Genomic DNA, 18,384 nt, shown 5'->3' with positions numbered 1-18,384 from the left:
AACACTTCTGATACCAACTATGTGGGGGTTTTTTTCCCCCACACCAACCAGTACTCCAGCCCGGGACAGTAGGCCTAGAGTTCCCATGACCTCTTCCTCTGGTTCAGTAATTTGCTACAGAACTCATGTAAGTGCTTACTATTTCTAGTTTTATTGTAAATGGGAAAGAGAGATGCATGTGGCGAGAAACACAGGAAGAGAAACAGCTTCTATGCCCTCTCCAGGGACAGCACCCTCCCAGTACCTCCATGTATTCACCAACCTTGGCGCTCTCTGATCCCCAGTGTTTAGGAGTTTTTATGCAGGCTTCTTTTTCTAGGCAGGATTGATTAAATTATTGGTTGTTAGTGATTAGGTCAATCATAGCGCTCTAATCTCTCTTGGACTTTCTGGCAAACATCCCCCTCCCGGGTTATCTATGAGCCATGAGTCATCACAGTTGCACACAAAAGACATTCCTTCTTATCACACAGGAAGTTCCAAAGTCTTAGGTGTCCTGTGTCTGGAACAAAGACAAAGACCAAATGTGTATTTCTTATTCTATCATATCCATTAAACAACTCTCAACTCCCCCTTCCTCCCACTTTGTGGCAACCACCATTCTACTTTCTCTGATTTGGTCTTCTTTAGGCAACGCCATATAATCCCATATAAGTGACTGGCTTATTTTACTAAGTGTAATGCCTTTAGAATTCACCCATGTTATAGCATGTTTCTAAATTTTTTTAAGGCTGAATACATATTCCGTTGTAAGTATTTGGACATTTTGCTTATCCATTCATCCATTGATGGACACTTTGGTTACTTGTGCCTTTTCGCAATTGTGAATAATTCTTCTGTGAACATGGAAGTACAAATATCTGTTCCAATCTGTATTTTGTAAGGCTCAAGTGTAAGAGCCACATGTTCAGCTCCTCACCTGATCTTGGAGGCATTTGCCCTCGAGCCACCTCAGTTTTCATGGATTTTTATTATTTATTTATTTATTTATTTATTTATTTATTTATTTATTTATTTTTTACTGCTTACTGCTCCTGTTTCTTCTCATTCTAGGTTTGGGGGTTATTTATTTACTTATGGCCCATGAGATTCTTTCTGCTTTGTACCGAGTCCAGTAATGCATAAAAATTGTTAGCTCTGATTTATCTAGTATCTAGTGGGATTTGGGTAGAAGCCCTCTTCAAAGTACCTACCCTATCATACTGCCAGAAGTAGTGTCCATTAAATTTTTAAGTTTCAAACATGTATGATATTATTTTTTTCCTTTCTGGCCCAAAATAAAATTAGGGAGATGGGGCATTTTCACCTTTCTTTGTAATGATAAATCTGTATTATGTACATATGTATGCTTTTGGTGTATTTAGTTTTCAAGATATTTAGAGTGTTAAATAACATTCACAGGCTGGGTAATGGGAAACAGCCTGAATCTCTTAACCTCATAGCTGTTTATCAAAGACAAATAGGGGCGCCTGGGTGGTTCAATTTGTTGAGCATCCAACTTTGGCCCAGGTCATGATCTCATGGTTCGTGGGTTCAAGCCCCGCTTTGGGCTCTGTGCTCACCACTAGCTCAGAGCCTGGAGCCTGCTTCGGATTCTGTGTCTCTTTCTCTCTGCCCCTCCCCTGTTCACTCTGTCTCTCTCTGTCTCTCAAAAATAAAATGTAGGGGCGCCTGGGTGGCTCAGTTGGTTAAGCATCCGACTTCAGCTCAGATCATGATCTCACGTTTCGTGGGTTCGAGCCCCGCGTCAGGCTCTGTGCTGACAGCTAGCTCAGAGCCTGGAGCCTGCTTCAGATTCTGTGTCTCCCTCTCTCTCTGACCCTCCCCTGCTCGTGCTGTCTCTGTCTCTCCAAAATAAATAAAAACCATAAAAAAATTTAAAAAAAAATAAAATGTAAGAAAAAAGACAAATTGTTAGGTTAAAGTATCGTAAATGTATTAAATAATGATTCTTTAGTTGCTTAATACCTACCAGTTGTGAAATACCTTTAATAATATATAGTAGTGGGGACACCTCAACTGGCTCAGTTGGAAGAGCATGTGATTCTTGATCTAGGAATCGTGAGTTCAAGCCCTACAGTGGGTGTGGAGATTACTTAAAAAAAAAAAACCAAAAAGCTTAAAAAAAAAAAAAAAACGGGGCACCTGGGTGTCTCAGTTAAGTGTTCAGGTCATGATCCCAGCGTGGGATTGAGCCCCGTGTCAGGCTCTGCTGAGCATGGAACGTGCTTGTCCTCTCTTTCTCTCAGATAATAATAATAACAACAACAGCAATAATAACAGAGTAATATATCTCCATATTGGAGTAAAACTGTGTTAGATTTTCCTATGACTCTTTCTCTTGTCCTAATTACTGAATTAAGTGAAACTGTGAAAAGTACTATAACATCCAACAGTTTTGCCAAGAAAGATGTGCCTGCGAATATCCAACTAGAATAGTTTCTGTGGCATATAGTTCTTATATATTGCTTTCCTTTGCATGTATGTTCAGCTTCTTATAATGACTGCTATAAGATGGGAATGTTAGAGATGGACATTAACTAACATAAATGAGGACAAAGATTTTATGCAGATTTGACTTGCAGTTGACTAGGATTTTTAAAAACAAACAGAATTTTTCCATATTAACCCACATCTGCCTTGCTAGTTGCAAGTATATCCTGAAGAAAATAACAAAGTCAGCTTTGAAAAGCATGGATGGAGGGGGACAATATGACAGATGGGCAGTAAGAGTTAAATAAGGGGAGAAGGGGATATGAAACTAGATGAAGAGAGAGACTGGAGTAAAGTTATTGATTTGTAACTTGACAAATTTTATAGATGTCTGAAGGGAAGGAGGATATAAAGATATTACAGGGGCGCATGGGTGGCTCAGTCGGTTAAGCGTCCGACTTCGGCTCAGGTCATGATCTCACAGTTCGTGGGTTCAAGCCCTGCGTCAGGCTCTGTGCTGACAGCTCAGAGCCAGGAGGCTGTTTCAGATTCTGTGTCTCCCTCTCTCTCTGACCCTCCCCTGCTCATGCTGTCTCTCTCTCTCTCAAAAAAAAAATATTACAAAGATATGCTTATGCTTACTCTTATGATGTAAAGTATATTCTAAAAGGTTCAGATTTGGTTCGTTAACAGGAAGAGAAAAAATACATTTCTTAGAAAATTATGTACATATGTTTTGTGGTTTTTAAAAAATATTTATATTTGAGAGAGAGTGAGTGAATGCATGTATGAGAGCAGGGGAAGGCCGGGGGGGGGGGGCGTAGACAAGAGGATCTAAAGCGGGCTCTGCCCTGATAGCAGACAGCTCGGTGTGGGGCTCGAACTCATGAACCATGAGATCATGATCTGAGCTGGAGTTGGACCCTTAACGGACGTAGCCACCCAGGCACCACTATGTACATAAGTATTTTAAATTATAACCCCACTCCCACCCAGAAGTGCTGTGCATCTTTGAGTTATTTACATGTTATCACAAGTGGCATAGATTCTGCTTGAGTAAAGCTGTAAATTTTATTTCTTTCTTGATTATATTTCCTGGTAAGTTATTAGTATTTTGAAAAGTCTAGACAGAAGAAAATAGTAAATACTCCATCATTTAATTAGTTATAGCTTTTGTTATTTATTTATTTTTTTAAGTTTATTTATTTATTTTGAGAGAGGAGGGGAGGGGCAGAGAGAAGAGATAGAATTTCGAGCAGGTTCTGTGTGCTCAGCACAGAGCCTGATGTGGGGCTCGAACCCATGAACTATGAGATTATGACCTGAGCCTGAGATTAAGGGTCAGATGCTTAACTGACTGAGCCACCCAGGCACTCCTGTTATTTTATTTTTTTAGGTTGTAGATTATAATGACCTGTAAGATAACTGCTTTGTTAACTCATTGTGCTTGGGAATCATTAGTATATTAAACTTAGTTATTCCTAATTAGTCACATAACTGCTTTTATTGGAGGAAAAGTGTGCTGAAATTTTCATGTGGCTTTATTTCTTTGACAGTTTCTTAAGTAGCACAGAAAATATGATGCATCTTTCTATTTAATTTTAAATTTTAATACAATTGCTACTTTTAATGTTATTAAATATCAACTTTTAAGAAATTAGGTTAAAACAAATTATGAAAAATAAGAGATTATCTAAAGGGATATATATTATTCTTGGATTATTAGAAGTTTCATTAATGAGATAAATTTAATATTTTCAATGAATAATTCTATAGTCACATATAACTAAATTATTTTTGTTACAGATGTATGATACAAGTGAATGTCTCTTAATTTTTATTTCCTAGCAAATTTTAAAGGCTTGCACTGAACAAGTGAAAAAGTATCCAGAGTTCTATACTCTCCATGAAGTCACCAGCTTAATGGGATTCTTCCCATTCAGAATAGAGATGGGATTAAAGTTAGAAAAAACCCTTCTCGCATTGGTAAGGTTTGCTGATAAAAGTATAAATTTATTTTTGTTTGCAACATCACCTGTATGTCACATAGACAATATTTATGTTTTTAGATCTTGAACAATAATGAGATACAACTTTTAAAATATGCAATACAAATGTGTCTTTCTATTTTATGGACAGCAGTCCTTGTTATTTTTTAAAATACCACTACCAGCTTTATTTCTTGATTTTGTTTTCATTCCCATCTTTTTTAATGTTCCTAAATATAAAGAAGATAACCTTTTTTCTTTTAAAGGATTTTATTCACAATCGTTGGAAGTAAGTATGGGTAGAGAGGATATTTTAGAGTTTCTGTTGTATTTGTTCCTCATGAGAGGTTAGAATTAAAAGTGGCAAGGAAGATTGCATGGCACCCTGTCTTGGACCTTTTTTTGAAAAGAAAAACTCATACATGCAGGTTATTCAGCAAAATCATGGAAGTCTTGGCTTTGAGAAGGTTCCTAAAGTAGAGTGAAGAATTTTAAGTTGAGGGTTTCATATGATGAAAAGACATTTTTCTTAGGGGAAAAATACCTAAGATATTTGCAATAAGACGTTCCCTTTTTTCCTACTTAGGGCAGTGTAAAATACGTGAAAACGGTATTTCCCTCAATGCCTGCAAAGTTGCAGCTCTCAAAAGATAACATATCTACCACTGAAACACCAGAAAAAATAGCTGCAGCTATGCATTATGTAAGTAGGAAAGTGTTTTTAGATTTTCCTAAGTAATCTTCTGTACCTCATAAAGTACATAACGATCTTACTGTTCTGAAGTCCCTTTCTGGAATGTCTCCCTTCTTTTTGGCACTTCATCAAAGAAATTTCCAATAAATATAATCCAGTAACAAGTTTTATTTTGTTTTTCAGGATATTAGTAAAGATCCAAATGCAGAGAAGCTTGTTTCAAGATATCACCCTCAGATAGCTCTAACTAGTCAATCATTATTTACCTTATTAAATAACCATGGACCAAACTACAGGGAACAGTGGGAAATTCCAGTGTGTATTCAAGTAATACCTGTTGCAGGTTTGTGATTTGCTGTATCAAGTAATGCTCTCAAAAGAGGAGTTGGAACGATTCTATTTCAACTGTTAAACATAGGTGGTCATTTGTCAAATTAAAAAATTTTAAGTTTTGATTTAAGGAAAATGTGAATTTTACATTTACATTTAGTCGAACTTTAAGTAGTGCTACTGTAGAATTTATACTCCTACATGAGTTTTTTAGGTCTACAGACCCTGTACTCGTTTTGGGGGGTGAAAGAGAAAAATAATTATGGTTTAGGGTAGCCAAAAATACATGAAATAATGAGGTTCTTCTGTCTTTCACTGGAATGAAAGCAATAGAGAATTTTTATTAGACAGCCTCAAATAGGTCAGTTTCTAGGACTTATTTACATGTCTGGTACTGGAATTCAGAACGAAAATAGGTCTGTATTTATAGGCAGAGAATAGCCTTTCTTTGGACAGTCAAGTTAATATCTTCTAGAATTAATATTATTTTATGTAACAATAGTAGTCAATATAGAACTGTGTCTAATGAACAAAATACAGATTAGAGCTAAATGTAATGTATTCTGTGGTAAAAACTTTGTCACTTTTTGGAAGTATAGTCTTGTAGGTAGTAAAAGCATGACAACAAAAAGAAGAAAATCTTTTTAAAAATTTGTTAGAGAACATTTTTCTAGCCAAATTCTCTCAGCGCTATATCACTAAAGATCACAAGCTCAAGAATAGCAAAAACATGAGACGTGCTACCACTTTCCTATCCTATATTGCTTTGTTTGGTGATCTTTCTGCCCTATATCCTATTTGTTTGTTTGTTTGTTTGTTTGTTTTAAATATAACTGCTAGAAACTAATCACCCTCTTTCTTCTGTTTTTAAGGTTCAAAACCTGTTAAAGTAATTTATATTAATTCACCACTTCCCCAAAAGAAAATGACAATGAGAGAGAGAAATCAAATCTACCATGAAGTTCCATTAAAATTCATGATGTCCAAAAACACATCTGTTCCAGTTTCTGCAGTATTTATGGACAAACCAGAAGATTATATGTCTGAAATGGATGTATGTAATGCTTTTTTTTTTTAAAGAAATATACTTGTTTGTCCTTTTGAAGCATAAAGTTTTATTGCACGTCTTTAATAGTTAAAAATATAGGCATTACATTGAAATATAGCTTGAACCCCAGGTCAAGCTAGACTTTAAGCAACTAACTTAACTTCCCTCAGCCTCAGTTTTCTCCTTTTGTAAAGGAGAGATGATAATACCTACTTCACAAGATTGTTGCAAGAATTAAGTTTGATATTACATGTAAAATGCTGAGCGCACTCTTTATATGTACTAAAAACTTAGTGTTGGTGGTAATCATGATAGTGGTTTTATTTAATTGGCTTCATTCATATTCAAGAGTTTTTAAGTATGAAAAGGAATAGATGAGTTTGATTGGTGCAGAAAAGTATTTGGCCAGATTGTTAATTCTTTTCAGTATACTCATTAGCAGCTTGACTTGAAGCAAGCTTTGTAGTTTCTTTCTGTATCTGGTTAGCTCATCTGTAAAATGGGTTTCATGATAGTACCTAACTCCTAAGATTATTTGGGATTGAATGAGTTAATACACATAAAACATTTAGGACAATGCTTGCCACTGCATAAATAGTACTTTTATTATTTTGTGTATTAAAAAATATTTTTCCATGATTCTTAAAGTAAGACATTCTATTTAGACATAACTTTATCCATTCATTTTATAAGTGTTTATTGAGTAGATAGTTCTATGCACTGAAGATACAGCATTGAATAAAAATCGTCTTTTTTTCCCATAGCTTAAATTAGTGATGGAGGATGCAGATAATGAAAGGATAGCAAACAAGCAGGTTGTGATAAATGCTATGCAGAAAAACAGAGTGGGTTATGAAGAAAGAGATGGGAATGGGACTATTTTAAATGGATGATAAAGAAGGCTTTTCCAAATATAGGAAATATGAACAGAAACCTGAATAAAGTGAGAGGCCAAACAAAATTAGAAAGTAAAATAAGAAAAATGTTTTTTGTTTTTTGTTTTTACTTTATTTATACCTAAGAGCGCATACAATGTTAAGGAGATTGGCCTTTTGTCTTTTGTATTTGTTTATGTGTTTTTCTCTGATATTTGCTTTTAATATATTTATGGTGTAATGTCATTAAGTACTTCCAACATTTCTTGTTTTCTTTTTATACATTTTTAAAAATATTTGCTTAATGTTTTTTTTAATTCTTGTGTCTTTATTTTATTTTGAGAGAGAGAAACAGAGAGTGAGCAGGAGAGGGGCAGAGAGAGAGGGAGACACAGGATCTGAATTAGGCTCCAGGCTCTGAGCTGTCAGCACAGAGCCTGACTCGAGGCTTAAACCCATAGACTGTGAGACTATGACGTGAGCTGAAGTCAGGTGCTTAATTGACTGAGCTACCCAGGCGCCCTGCTTATTGTTTATTTTTGAAGGAGAGAACATGAATGGGGAGGGGAAGAAAGAGAGAGAGATACAGAATCTGAAGTGGGCTCCAGGCTCTGAGCTGTCAGCACAGAGCCCAACATGGGCTTCAAACTCAAGAGCTGTGACATCATGACCTGAGCCGAAGTCAGATGCTTAATGGACAGAGCTACACAGGTGCCCCTCTTTTCACACATTTTAAAATCTACCTTATACTTGCTGTGAGCTGAGTGTCAGGAAGTAACAAGTGCTGTGAAGAAATATGAAGTAGGTTAAGAAGGAAAAAACATAACAGCTTTTTTCGCTGATGACAAACCAAGTGTACTGGACCTTTCGCATCACTGATAACAACCAATAAAGCTGGACAAAATATAAAATTTTCTTTCTTAGCATCATCAAAGAGCTAACAAGATAGTGAGGAATTACAGGGCTGATATACTAGAGAAGACCAAAATCCAGAGAGTTAAGTCTGTCACTCAGAGTCATTTTTGCCCTGAATGGCACTTTGCAGTTCTGAAGAGGCAGCAAAAAATGAACTATGTTTTGGCAGCATCACAGGACTAGGAAAAAGAGTCAGAGTTTAGTTTTCTACCACGGGTTTGAACCCTGTAGGGCTGCACCCCAGGATTAAGAGTGAACTACAAATAAATTCACTTTCTCAGAGATTGTAGCCTGAGTTTTCAGGGCTTGAACTTGGATTCAAATGCTTTTGGATTGCTAGTGTCTCTAGACACCTGGTAAGAGCAAATGAAAATAATTCTTACTGAAACATAATGTCATTTTTAGCCTCAAATTATTTCTACAATTGATTTTTTTAAATAAAGCATCCAGAAAACATTTAAAGATAACTCACGAGGAGAGTAGATACTATGAGCAGAACCATCAGAAATAATGACCAAAGAAATAGACTCAAAAATAGATCCTATAGTTATCAGTCAAAAATTATTTGTTGACTCTGTTTAATATACAGAGTTCAAGGAAATTAAAGCCATGCTTAAAAATTTCAATGAGGATCTAGAAACTTTTATTTTTGTCTTTTTAATGTTTTTTATTTATTTTTGAGAGACAGACAGAGACAGCACGAGGAGGGGAGGGTCAGAGAGAGAGGGGGAGGCACAGAATCCGAAGCAGGCTCCAGGCTCTGAGCTAGCTGTCAGCACAGAGCCTGATGCGGGGCTCGAACCCACCAACCCTGAGATCATGACCTGAGCCAAAGCCGGAAGCCGGACGCTTAACTGACTGAGCCACCCAAGCGCCCCTAGAAACTTTTAAAAAGAGATAGTAGATTTGCAAAAGAACTAAAGAAAAAATTTTTAAACTGAAAAATAGAGTAAGTGCAGTTAAGAAATTTGTAAGTGGGGTTATTAGCATATTGGATAAAGCCAAAAGGAGAATAGATAAACTGAAGATGAGTCTGAAAAGACTATCCATAATAAAATACAGACAACAAAAAGAAAATAGGGAGAAAAGGGCAAAAAATACACAGGATATAGTGACACCATTTACCATGTGTAGTTCTATCCAGAAGGATAGTGTAAAAGAGATAACTGGACCAAAGCAATAATTGGAAACAAAGAAAAAACTCTTGAAAGCCACCCGAAAAACAGAAGGCACATTACCTGTACTGGACTGAGAGTTAGACTGGCAAGTAATTTGTCAGTAACAACCAGGGAAACCGGAAGACACTGGAACAATATATTGTGCTAAAGTAACCCCTATACTAAAATTATCTAACCTCTGAAATATCCTTAAATTAAAAAACCAAAGATATTTTCAGATAAAAATTGAGTTTGCTACTAGCAGATTCCCTCTATTGGATGTTCTTCAGGCACAAGGAAAATAAAATGCAAAAGGGAGTGAAGGAAAATAAGTGAAAATAATGTGGATAGGCTCTAATCTAGGTGAGTACAGGAGTACTCAGGCAATTAAGAGAGTTCTGGGATGACCTGGGCCATAAAAACTCTAGAAACTAACCAAGTAAAGTTCTTTCCAAGACAAAACCCTTCATGCAGGCTAGTCGTAGAGTCCATATTGAGCATAACAAGGCCATTAAGGGTAAAGAAAAGTTTACCTATAACTGAAGGATAGGGGAATAGAGAAAGCAGATTTCAGAATGTACTTAAGGTTTTATACACACACACACCAACTTATCTACATACATACATTCATACATACTTTGTGGTACCAGTGGAGCATGAGCTTAGAACCGTGAAGCTCAGAAAGCTGACTTGGCCTGCCCTCACACCCTGGATTGTCCTCCCGTAGGAACAGGAAAATCCATCCATTTTAAAGATGAGCAACAGAAGATTGTTGACAGAAGCTCCTGCAAAGGTATTCAAGAAAAAAAGATAATAGTTACAACATTTCTGCAGTCCTCTGAGGGAAGATGCACCCCCAAAACATGAAATGGGCTCATCCTTTGTCATAGGAATCTCAGTTCTAGAAATATAGCTCAGAAGTACACGAGGAGGGGTGCCTGGCTGGCTCAGTTGGTAAAGCATATGTCTCTTGATCTTGGGGTTATAAGTTTGAACCCCACTTTGGGTCTAGAGATTACTTAAACATAAAATCTTTAAAAAAAAAAGTACACTAGGGAAAGAGCAAAGTGTGTGTGCAACATATTCATCCCAGCACTGTTTGTATTAGCAAAAGATTTGAAACAATCCAAATGTCACTTAATAGGGTTTTGATTAAATAAACTGTACGTCCTCAACAGCATACTATGCAGCTATTGAAAGGAATGAAGAAGCTATAGATAGGCAGCTACAGAGTGATACCCAAGATCTATTGTTAAGTGAAAAAGGCAAGGAAAAAAACATTTTGTGTAGTATACTACTTTTTATTTATGAAGGGGGAAATACAAATATATATACACATAAACTTACTTGCTTATATTAAAAAGAATAAAAACCCTGCATAATAAAGATAAACCTAAAACTTTTGAGAGAAGGATGGAACAAAGTAGAGGAAGCAGGGTATCAACTAGATTTCTCTAAAAGTACTTTGTTTTATAGTTCTGGCTTTTGAGTCATATAAATGTTTTATGTGTCTATAAAACAAATTTTTAGAATGCTATAAAAGCCAACCTAAGCTGAAATGAAACAAATTAATCCACTGTATATCAAGTTAGTGGTTTAACCACTCAGTGAATTATCTTAAATGATTTGAAACTCATTAATTTGAGTCTACATCCCAAAAGATTTATATTCCATGTTCAAAAAGAACTGCCAAAAAAATCTTAAACTGCACTTAGTAACCATATTGTTAGGAATGATACTACTTTTGTGATTTTGAACATGTTAGATAATATGATAAAGCAAACAATTATGTTTATATTAGGAACCAAGAATTTTAGAGATACAAGAGATAGTAAATTCCAATCAAAGAAGTAAAAGCCCTGCAATACTATTGGAATAGTATCAGAAAGATGCCAGAGCCACTTGAAGCGTTTCCTGTTGACCAGAGATGTGTCAGTTTGACATGACAAAGAATGGCTGGAATGGATTAAAATATACAAAATATGCTAAAACCCAGGAATTCATAATGATACTTTAAAAAAGTAATAGTCACTTTTGGAGAGTGTTAGTGCATAAAGTCATGCTAAAAACTGATTTAAAAAAATACCAGATATTTGTCTTGCCTTTCCAGTACAAGCTATATTTTAGGGTAATGATAGAATATGATTGTCACCATTTTGCACCTCCTAATGAAATGGTGAATCTGAACAGTGATCATCAGGGCACCTGGATGGCTCAGTCGGTTGAGCATCCAACTTGATGTCGGCTTAGGTCAAGATCTCACAAATAGTGGGTTTGAGCCCGATGTGGAGCTGTGCTGAGAGCACCGAGCCTGCTTAGGGTTCTCTCTCTCCCTCTCTCAAACTTGTAAACAGTGATCAACAGTGATGGCTGCTAAAATCATTAGATCAATTAGGGATTTCATAATGGATAGATTAAGTTGAGGACGTTTGACGATTCAATAGATCAGTCGTAATATCACAAGAAGTAAGACAACCAGCCATTATTAGCTTCTTGAGGTAGAAAGTACACAATACTACCTTACTGAGTTAACAACACCAAAAAACTGCCTGAGGGGTTTGGTGGACTCATTCGTTTAATCATCTGACTCTTGACTTCAGCTCAGGTTGTGACTTCACGTTTGGTGAGTTCGAGCTCCCTGTGAGTTTCTGCGCTGACTTGCAGAGCCTGGTTGAGTCTCTCTCTCCCCCCCTGTTCTCTGCCCCATCCCTGCTTATGCCTGCTTGTGGGTCTGCGAGTTCTCTCTCAAAAATAAACAAACATTTTTTAAAAATTAAAAAAAATAATAACTGTGCCTGACTCTAATCAGGCTACTGTGTTGTTTTAATAGGAAATTTAAAGGATAGAAGAGTGTCTTAAATGACATCAGCAGAATGCAGAACTTAAAATCCAGAATTAGAAATTTTTATAGGATAACTAATTTGGTTTTTTTCCTACGAATACCTGGTGATGTGGGAGTTGGCAGAATATGGGGGAGAGGCATTTGACAAATTAAAATTGACAGATCAGTCAACCAAATACAGTGTAGGGATCTTGATCCTGATTCCAATAAACAGTTGTAAAAAGACATCTAGTAGTGGACGGGGAAATTTTAACAGTGATTAGCTATTTTAATGACATTAAGGAATTACTAATTTTTGATCTAATTAATGATATGTTTTATTTATTATTTTTTTAATGTTTTATTTATATTTGATTCAGAGAAAGACAGAGCATGAGAGGGGGAGGGGCAGAGAGAGAAGGAGACACAGAACCAGAAGCAGGCTCCAGGCTCTGAGCTAGCTGTCAGCACAGAGCCTGACGCAGGGCTCGAACCCACGAATGTGAGATCTGACCTGAGCCGAAGTCGGAGGCTTAACCAACTGAGCCACCCAGGCGCCCCATTAATGATATGTTTTAGAGAAGAATCCTTTTACAGAAGTATTTACAGATAAATGATATTTAAAATTTTATGTAAGTTCTACTAGAGATGAGACCATTGTTTTTCAGTTCATTGATTTTTCATTTTATAGTTATTAAATTTCTTCACTTTATTATGATTATAATAGTATTATTTTTCTATATCTTGAAAAGGTTGTGAATGATATTTCTGATTTTTAATGGCCAGTGTTCTACTTTTTGTTGCTTTTTAACTATTCTGCAATTATTTTAATTTCTTCTTTTATCCAACAATTGGGGGTGTTTTTTAATGTCCAGGTGCTAGGGTTTATTGTTGTTTGTTTTCATTTTTCTTAATGATTTCTAATTTTATTTCCTTCTAAACAGAGAGTAAGATCTTTGCAGATTCTGCTTTGTACTATATTGATGTTTTCTTTGTATGTTAATTTATAGTCCATCTTTGGAAATGCCCCTTGGATTCTTGGGAGGGAAAAGGTATATCTTTGCAGTCTGTGTATATGTTTTCAGTCATTCATACATATTTCATTTATTATTACATGTACTCTCTGTACCCCTGTTTTTGCTTACAGATAGCATATTGTTGGCCAAGTACAATTGTATTTCTGTCAGATTTTCCTTTTATTTTTTAATTTTGACTTCATATTTTGAAGTTATTTGGCATCTCAAAAATCATTATCTATTAATGGATTTCATCTTTTTTCAGCATAGGATTCCTTTTTCTATCCAATGTTTTTTGCCTTGAAGTCTGCTTTGTCAAATATTCCTATCTCTTATCTCTTTTTTTTGTTATGTCCCATTGTTTTGTTTTTAACCTTTCTGTGTAAGAATGCCTTATGTAAACAGCATATGGTTTACTTTTTTTTTCTTTTTTTACTAAATCTGGTACCCTATTTTAATAAGAGCTACCGTTTATGGAGAAGCTCCTTACTTTTGTGCCAGGGACTATGGTAAGAAACTTTCTATATACAAGCCCTCATTTAATCCTTAGAGCAAATCCAAGATGACCCTATTATAACTATTTAGAGATGAAGAAATTGAGGTTCACAGAGGTTGAATATTTTTATGGTATTTATCTAAAGTCCTTTGCCAGATTGAGGAGAGATCTATTGCTGCTTGGGGAGAGGACAGTTTCTTCTCGAATAAATTAAAACTGTCTATAGTTCTTCTATTAACAAAACAGGACATGAAAAACTACAGCCTCAATGGCTTCATGTCCCAGAATACAATAAAATAACTTCCTATCCGTATTACTAAGAGTTTTTTACTCTGAGTAGCTGTAGAAAGTCACTATTGATGTTAGGGATGCACTGGAGGCTGATGACCCTTCCCCAGCTGCATTAAAAATCAGCTTTCTCACAGTGGCAAAAAGGCTCTCCTCCTGGTCAGCTCAGTACAGTGTATAGAGTAGGTATCAGTGAAAATCCTTTGGATTTCTGTTTGGCCCCACATTTGTTCTTTGTGGTTCTTTTCTTTTTCTTTTCTCTCTCTCTTTCTCTCTCTCTCTCGATTAGTGGAAATTCCTTTTGGGATATGCAGGTTCATGAATATTCCCCATTTCTTGTGCTGTTACAAATTGGGAAATTTGTCTGTGTTTCATCAACATTTCAATGGGAAAGTAAGGTTGAATCAGTTGCTTGTAGTTTATCATCATCTTAAGCAAGAACCTTTCAAAGCCATTAGACATTTCTTTCTACTTTGAAAGAGCATGAACTACCTATGTGGGGGTAGGGGCATTATGAAATAGCCGAGGGCTGTCCTGGAATAGCTACTAATAGTTTACCAATATATTTTCTTAAGATGTCTTATGAAGTTAATGAATGCCGAAAAATTGAGACCCTTGAAAATTTGGACCTGGATTTTGATGGTGACGTCACAGAACTTGAAACTTTTGGAGTAAACACCACCAAACCATCAAAGTCACCAAGTCCAGCAAGCACTTCCACAGTACCCAACACAAAAGATACTCCCACAGCTCCCAGCACAGCAACAACATCTGTGGCATCAGCTGCACCAGACATTTCTGCTCATTCTAGAAGTTTATCTGAGATTCTGATGGAACAGTTGCAAAAGGAGAAACAGCTGGTGACTGGTATGGATGGTGGCCCTGAAGAGTGCCAAAATGAAGATGATCAGGGATTTGTGCCATGTGGTGAAACATCAAATCCTGACAAATCTTTGGTGCAAGATAGTGACTTGAGAATGTCTGATTCCTTACAGTTAGAAAGTTCAACAGAAATTGAAACCTCTAATAAAAATGATTTAGCTACTGATAAAGTATATGCCCCTGAAAATCCAAATGTTCTGGAGAACGCAGACAATTCAAAGGAAAAGACTGTTACATCAGAAGCAGTGAGAAGTGAAGATGTAATTCTTTGCAATAGTGATACAGATGAAGACTGTTTAATCATTGATACAGAGTGCCAAAATAATAGTAATGGAAAGACAGCTGATGTGAATTCTAATTTAAGTTCTAAACCAGCTAGCCCCAATTCTTCATCCGCACAGGCTTCTGTAGGAAACCAGACTAATGCTGCTTGTAGTTCTGAGGAGTCATGTGTTTTAAAAAAACCTATCAAACGAGTATATAAAAAATTTGATCCAGTTGGAGAAATTTTAAAAATGCAGGATGAACTCCTAAAGCCAATTTCTAGAAAAATACCTGAATTGCCCTTAATGAATTTGGAAAATTCTAAACAACCTCCAGCTTCTGAGCAGTCCTCTGCTCCTTCAGATGCCTCTAGTTGGCCAAAATCTGTATGGCCTTCTGTGTTTCAGAAGCCAAAAGGACGTAAGTAAATATTTACAAAGACCTTTATATTAACTATTTTGCCTCTTCCTTATCCTTCAGTTTTTCTCCCTCATTCCCTCACTTTCTCTTTGTTATAACCTGTCTCATATTTTTTTGAGAGAGAGAGAGTGCGGGGGAGGGACAGAAGACAGGAGAGATTGAAAGAGAGAGAGTATCTTAAGCAGACTCTACCCCCAGTACAGAGCCTAACACATGCAGCTTAGTCTCACAACTGAGGTCATGACCTAAGCCAAAATCAAGTCAGGTGCTCAAGTGATGGAGCCCCCCAGGCACCCCACCTGTCTCATGATTTTACGAGATTATCATAATCATAATCTGGTCATTTAGATTTCATTTTTCAATCTGCTGGTTGTCCAGCATGTACAGTAGCTACCGTAGCTGCAGGTGATACAGCTCACTAGAATGATGAAGGGGAAATGAGCGAAAATAATCAACAGCATTTATGAATTCTGAATTTACAAATTCATGGTCTTAGACCAGAGTTTTATACTTTTTCACATTCGGAGATAGATAAAAAGCTGCACCTCAGCTCTGCCTGGATTAGGAAAAACATTACTTTTTTTACAGCTTTTTTTTCTTCTTCCTTCATATGTTGTTTCACTAATTGAAACTTTGCCTTGGGTTAGCGAAGGTAGTAGTTAAAGCTGTGACTTCAGCTTTTGGCTTCAGTTCCCATAAAAGTAAACAGAAATTGTACTCGTGTGAATGTTCAACTCAGAGGACATAGAAAGTTAAAGTTGACAGAAACCTAAAAATAGATAATGGAACTGTTTTATTTTGAATTATGGATAAAGAACTAATGTATTTTAAAATAAAAATGAGAAATATAATTATTTTTGAAGGATTGCCATATGAACTTCAGGACTATGTTGAAGATACAGCAGAATATGTAGCTCCTCAGGAAGGAAATTTTGTTTACAAGTTATTTAGCCTGCAAGACCTGTTGTTACTTGTGCGATGCAGTGTCCAGAGGACAGAGACCAGGCCGCGTTCTAAAAAACGGAAGAAAATCAGAAGAGTAAGTTGTTACCTGGGTAGTTAGCATGTGGTAGTCTAAGTAGGTAATCCGCAAATATTTAACATGCCGTTATTATGAAGTTTAATTTTAAATTGCTGGTCACTATAGAATTTTTCCAGCTTGAGCTGGGACTTTTCGTTTGTTGTTTGTTTAGTAAAATATTGAAAGCACTTTTAATAAGGGAAAATGGAAAGTGTTAGATATAAAATTCATGACTGCTGGTAGCATTCTTGCATGGAATTTATAAACTTTTTGAAAAATGGCATCATCACAGACTTGACCTAGGCTGGCACATATATTCCAGCTTTCTGTGAATGTGGGATTCCATTATAATTTACTAGCCTGTTTCTCTCTTACTTTGGGGATCTTCGTGACTCATTTTAGAAGGGCCACATCTTGACAGATGGGGTTTCACACACATTTGAGGTCTTTCCAGAGTTGTTAGAAGGCCAGATGTCTTCTTTTTTCTCTGTTTTTTGGGGGGGAGGGGTGGAGTTTCCTTGGAGTACTGATGTAAAAAATTTTTTTTGGTTAAAAAGTTCTTACTAAGTTTGACTAATCGGTTCTTTAAACAGTTTTCTGTATTTGATGTTTGAAGTTCTCGTTCAAGTTAGTTTGATTTTTGTGTGTGTGACCACTGACTTCTGGTAAATAAAGTGGAGTCTCTATATTATAACTGATTATAGCTATGTAAGAGAATTTTTTCTGTTGTATACATTTGTCATTGTGTGTGTGTGTGTGTGTGTGTGTGTGTGTGTGTGTTTTGATGTCTCTTTCTCTTGCTTTCTAGCCTACCACCCAGTAAGAATCCTCAGCGATCACTTTAGAATGTCATTATAGTTGGGGCTAGGAATCAGGTGATCAAAATTAGTGATGTTTCAGCATTGACCCTTGTGGGTCAAGTCCCTGATTAGTATTTTGTCATATTAAGGAATAACTGGGGAAAGAAAGGAAGGAAAGAGGGAAGAAGGGAGAGAAAGAGAAAGAAAGAAAAGCTGCCAACATTTCCAAGCTGCTAGTAGCAGAGTCTATCAAGAAAAAACTCTAAAACTAACCCATCAGGATCCAGGATCTTTGTCCACCAGAATCCAGTGGACTTGGAGGATCTTTTACTTGTTGATACTGTTATCCTTTATTAAATAGAAGGAAGATTGTGAATAAATTTTTTAATTCTTTTCCTAATTTGGTTTTCATCAGTGGTTCAGATTTAAAATTTTAGAAACCAAATGGTTTTGAATTAAATGATTATAGTAGTGTTTTTTATAAAAGAAAGTCAAGGAATGACAGACTATTAAAATTTTATTTTAGTCTGCCTTTATATAAAGGCCAATATTTTCTAAATTAAAAGATTTTACTTTTTTGCTAATTTTTCCCATCTCATGTATATTTAACTGTGATCAATTTAATTGCCGTAGGATGAATGTCATAAATATATGTCAGTGCTATGGACTGTATTTTCAGTGTTTTATTTCTTTAATTTTTACTTGCCCTCTCTCTTATTTATTTGGGAGCTAACCTCATTTCCTTCACTTTCTACCCTTTGAACCCATGCCACTTTGTATTGGTCTGCCAGCTCACAGGAGTTAGAAAGTATTGATGGCCAGTAACTCTTAAGAAAGAATAGCTTAGGGATATATTGGGTACTGAATAATTCCTTAAATAGACAACCTGTTAAGGACATTGTCATTCACTTGACTAAAATGCAGTTTGTAAATGTT

The 18,384-nt window shown here is 36.1% G+C and overlaps 1 protein-coding gene across 7 annotated transcripts in view; it reads left to right on the top strand.

Moving 5' to 3' along the window:
* The window catches only part of ICE2 (interactor of little elongation complex ELL subunit 2), a 65,809-nt gene that overhangs the window by 18,720 nt on the left and 28,705 nt on the right, over window positions 1-18,384 (top strand). For 6 of the 7 annotated variants that reach the window (XM_029951917.1, XM_029951911.1, XM_029951916.1 and 3 more), the window contains 6 exons: window positions 4,282-4,419; window positions 5,008-5,124; window positions 5,299-5,458; window positions 6,318-6,499; window positions 14,637-15,627; window positions 16,491-16,666. In XM_029951917.1, coding sequence (XP_029807777.1) covers window positions 4,282-4,419; window positions 5,008-5,124; window positions 5,299-5,458; window positions 6,318-6,499; window positions 14,637-15,627; window positions 16,491-16,666 — 1,764 coding nt within the window. The remainder of the gene's footprint in view (window positions 1-4,281; window positions 4,420-5,007; window positions 5,125-5,298; window positions 5,459-6,317; window positions 6,500-14,636; window positions 15,628-16,490; window positions 16,667-18,384) is intronic. The other variant, XM_029951915.1, reaches the window with a different exon arrangement.

This window comes from Suricata suricatta, chromosome 9 (genome assembly GCF_006229205.1).
Source record: "Suricata suricatta isolate VVHF042 chromosome 9, meerkat_22Aug2017_6uvM2_HiC, whole genome shotgun sequence".
NCBI classification, from domain to species: Eukaryota; Metazoa; Chordata; class Mammalia; order Carnivora; family Herpestidae; genus Suricata; species Suricata suricatta.
Note: the sequence above shows the minus strand (reverse complement) of the source record. Positions and strands in the feature narration are given on the sequence as shown.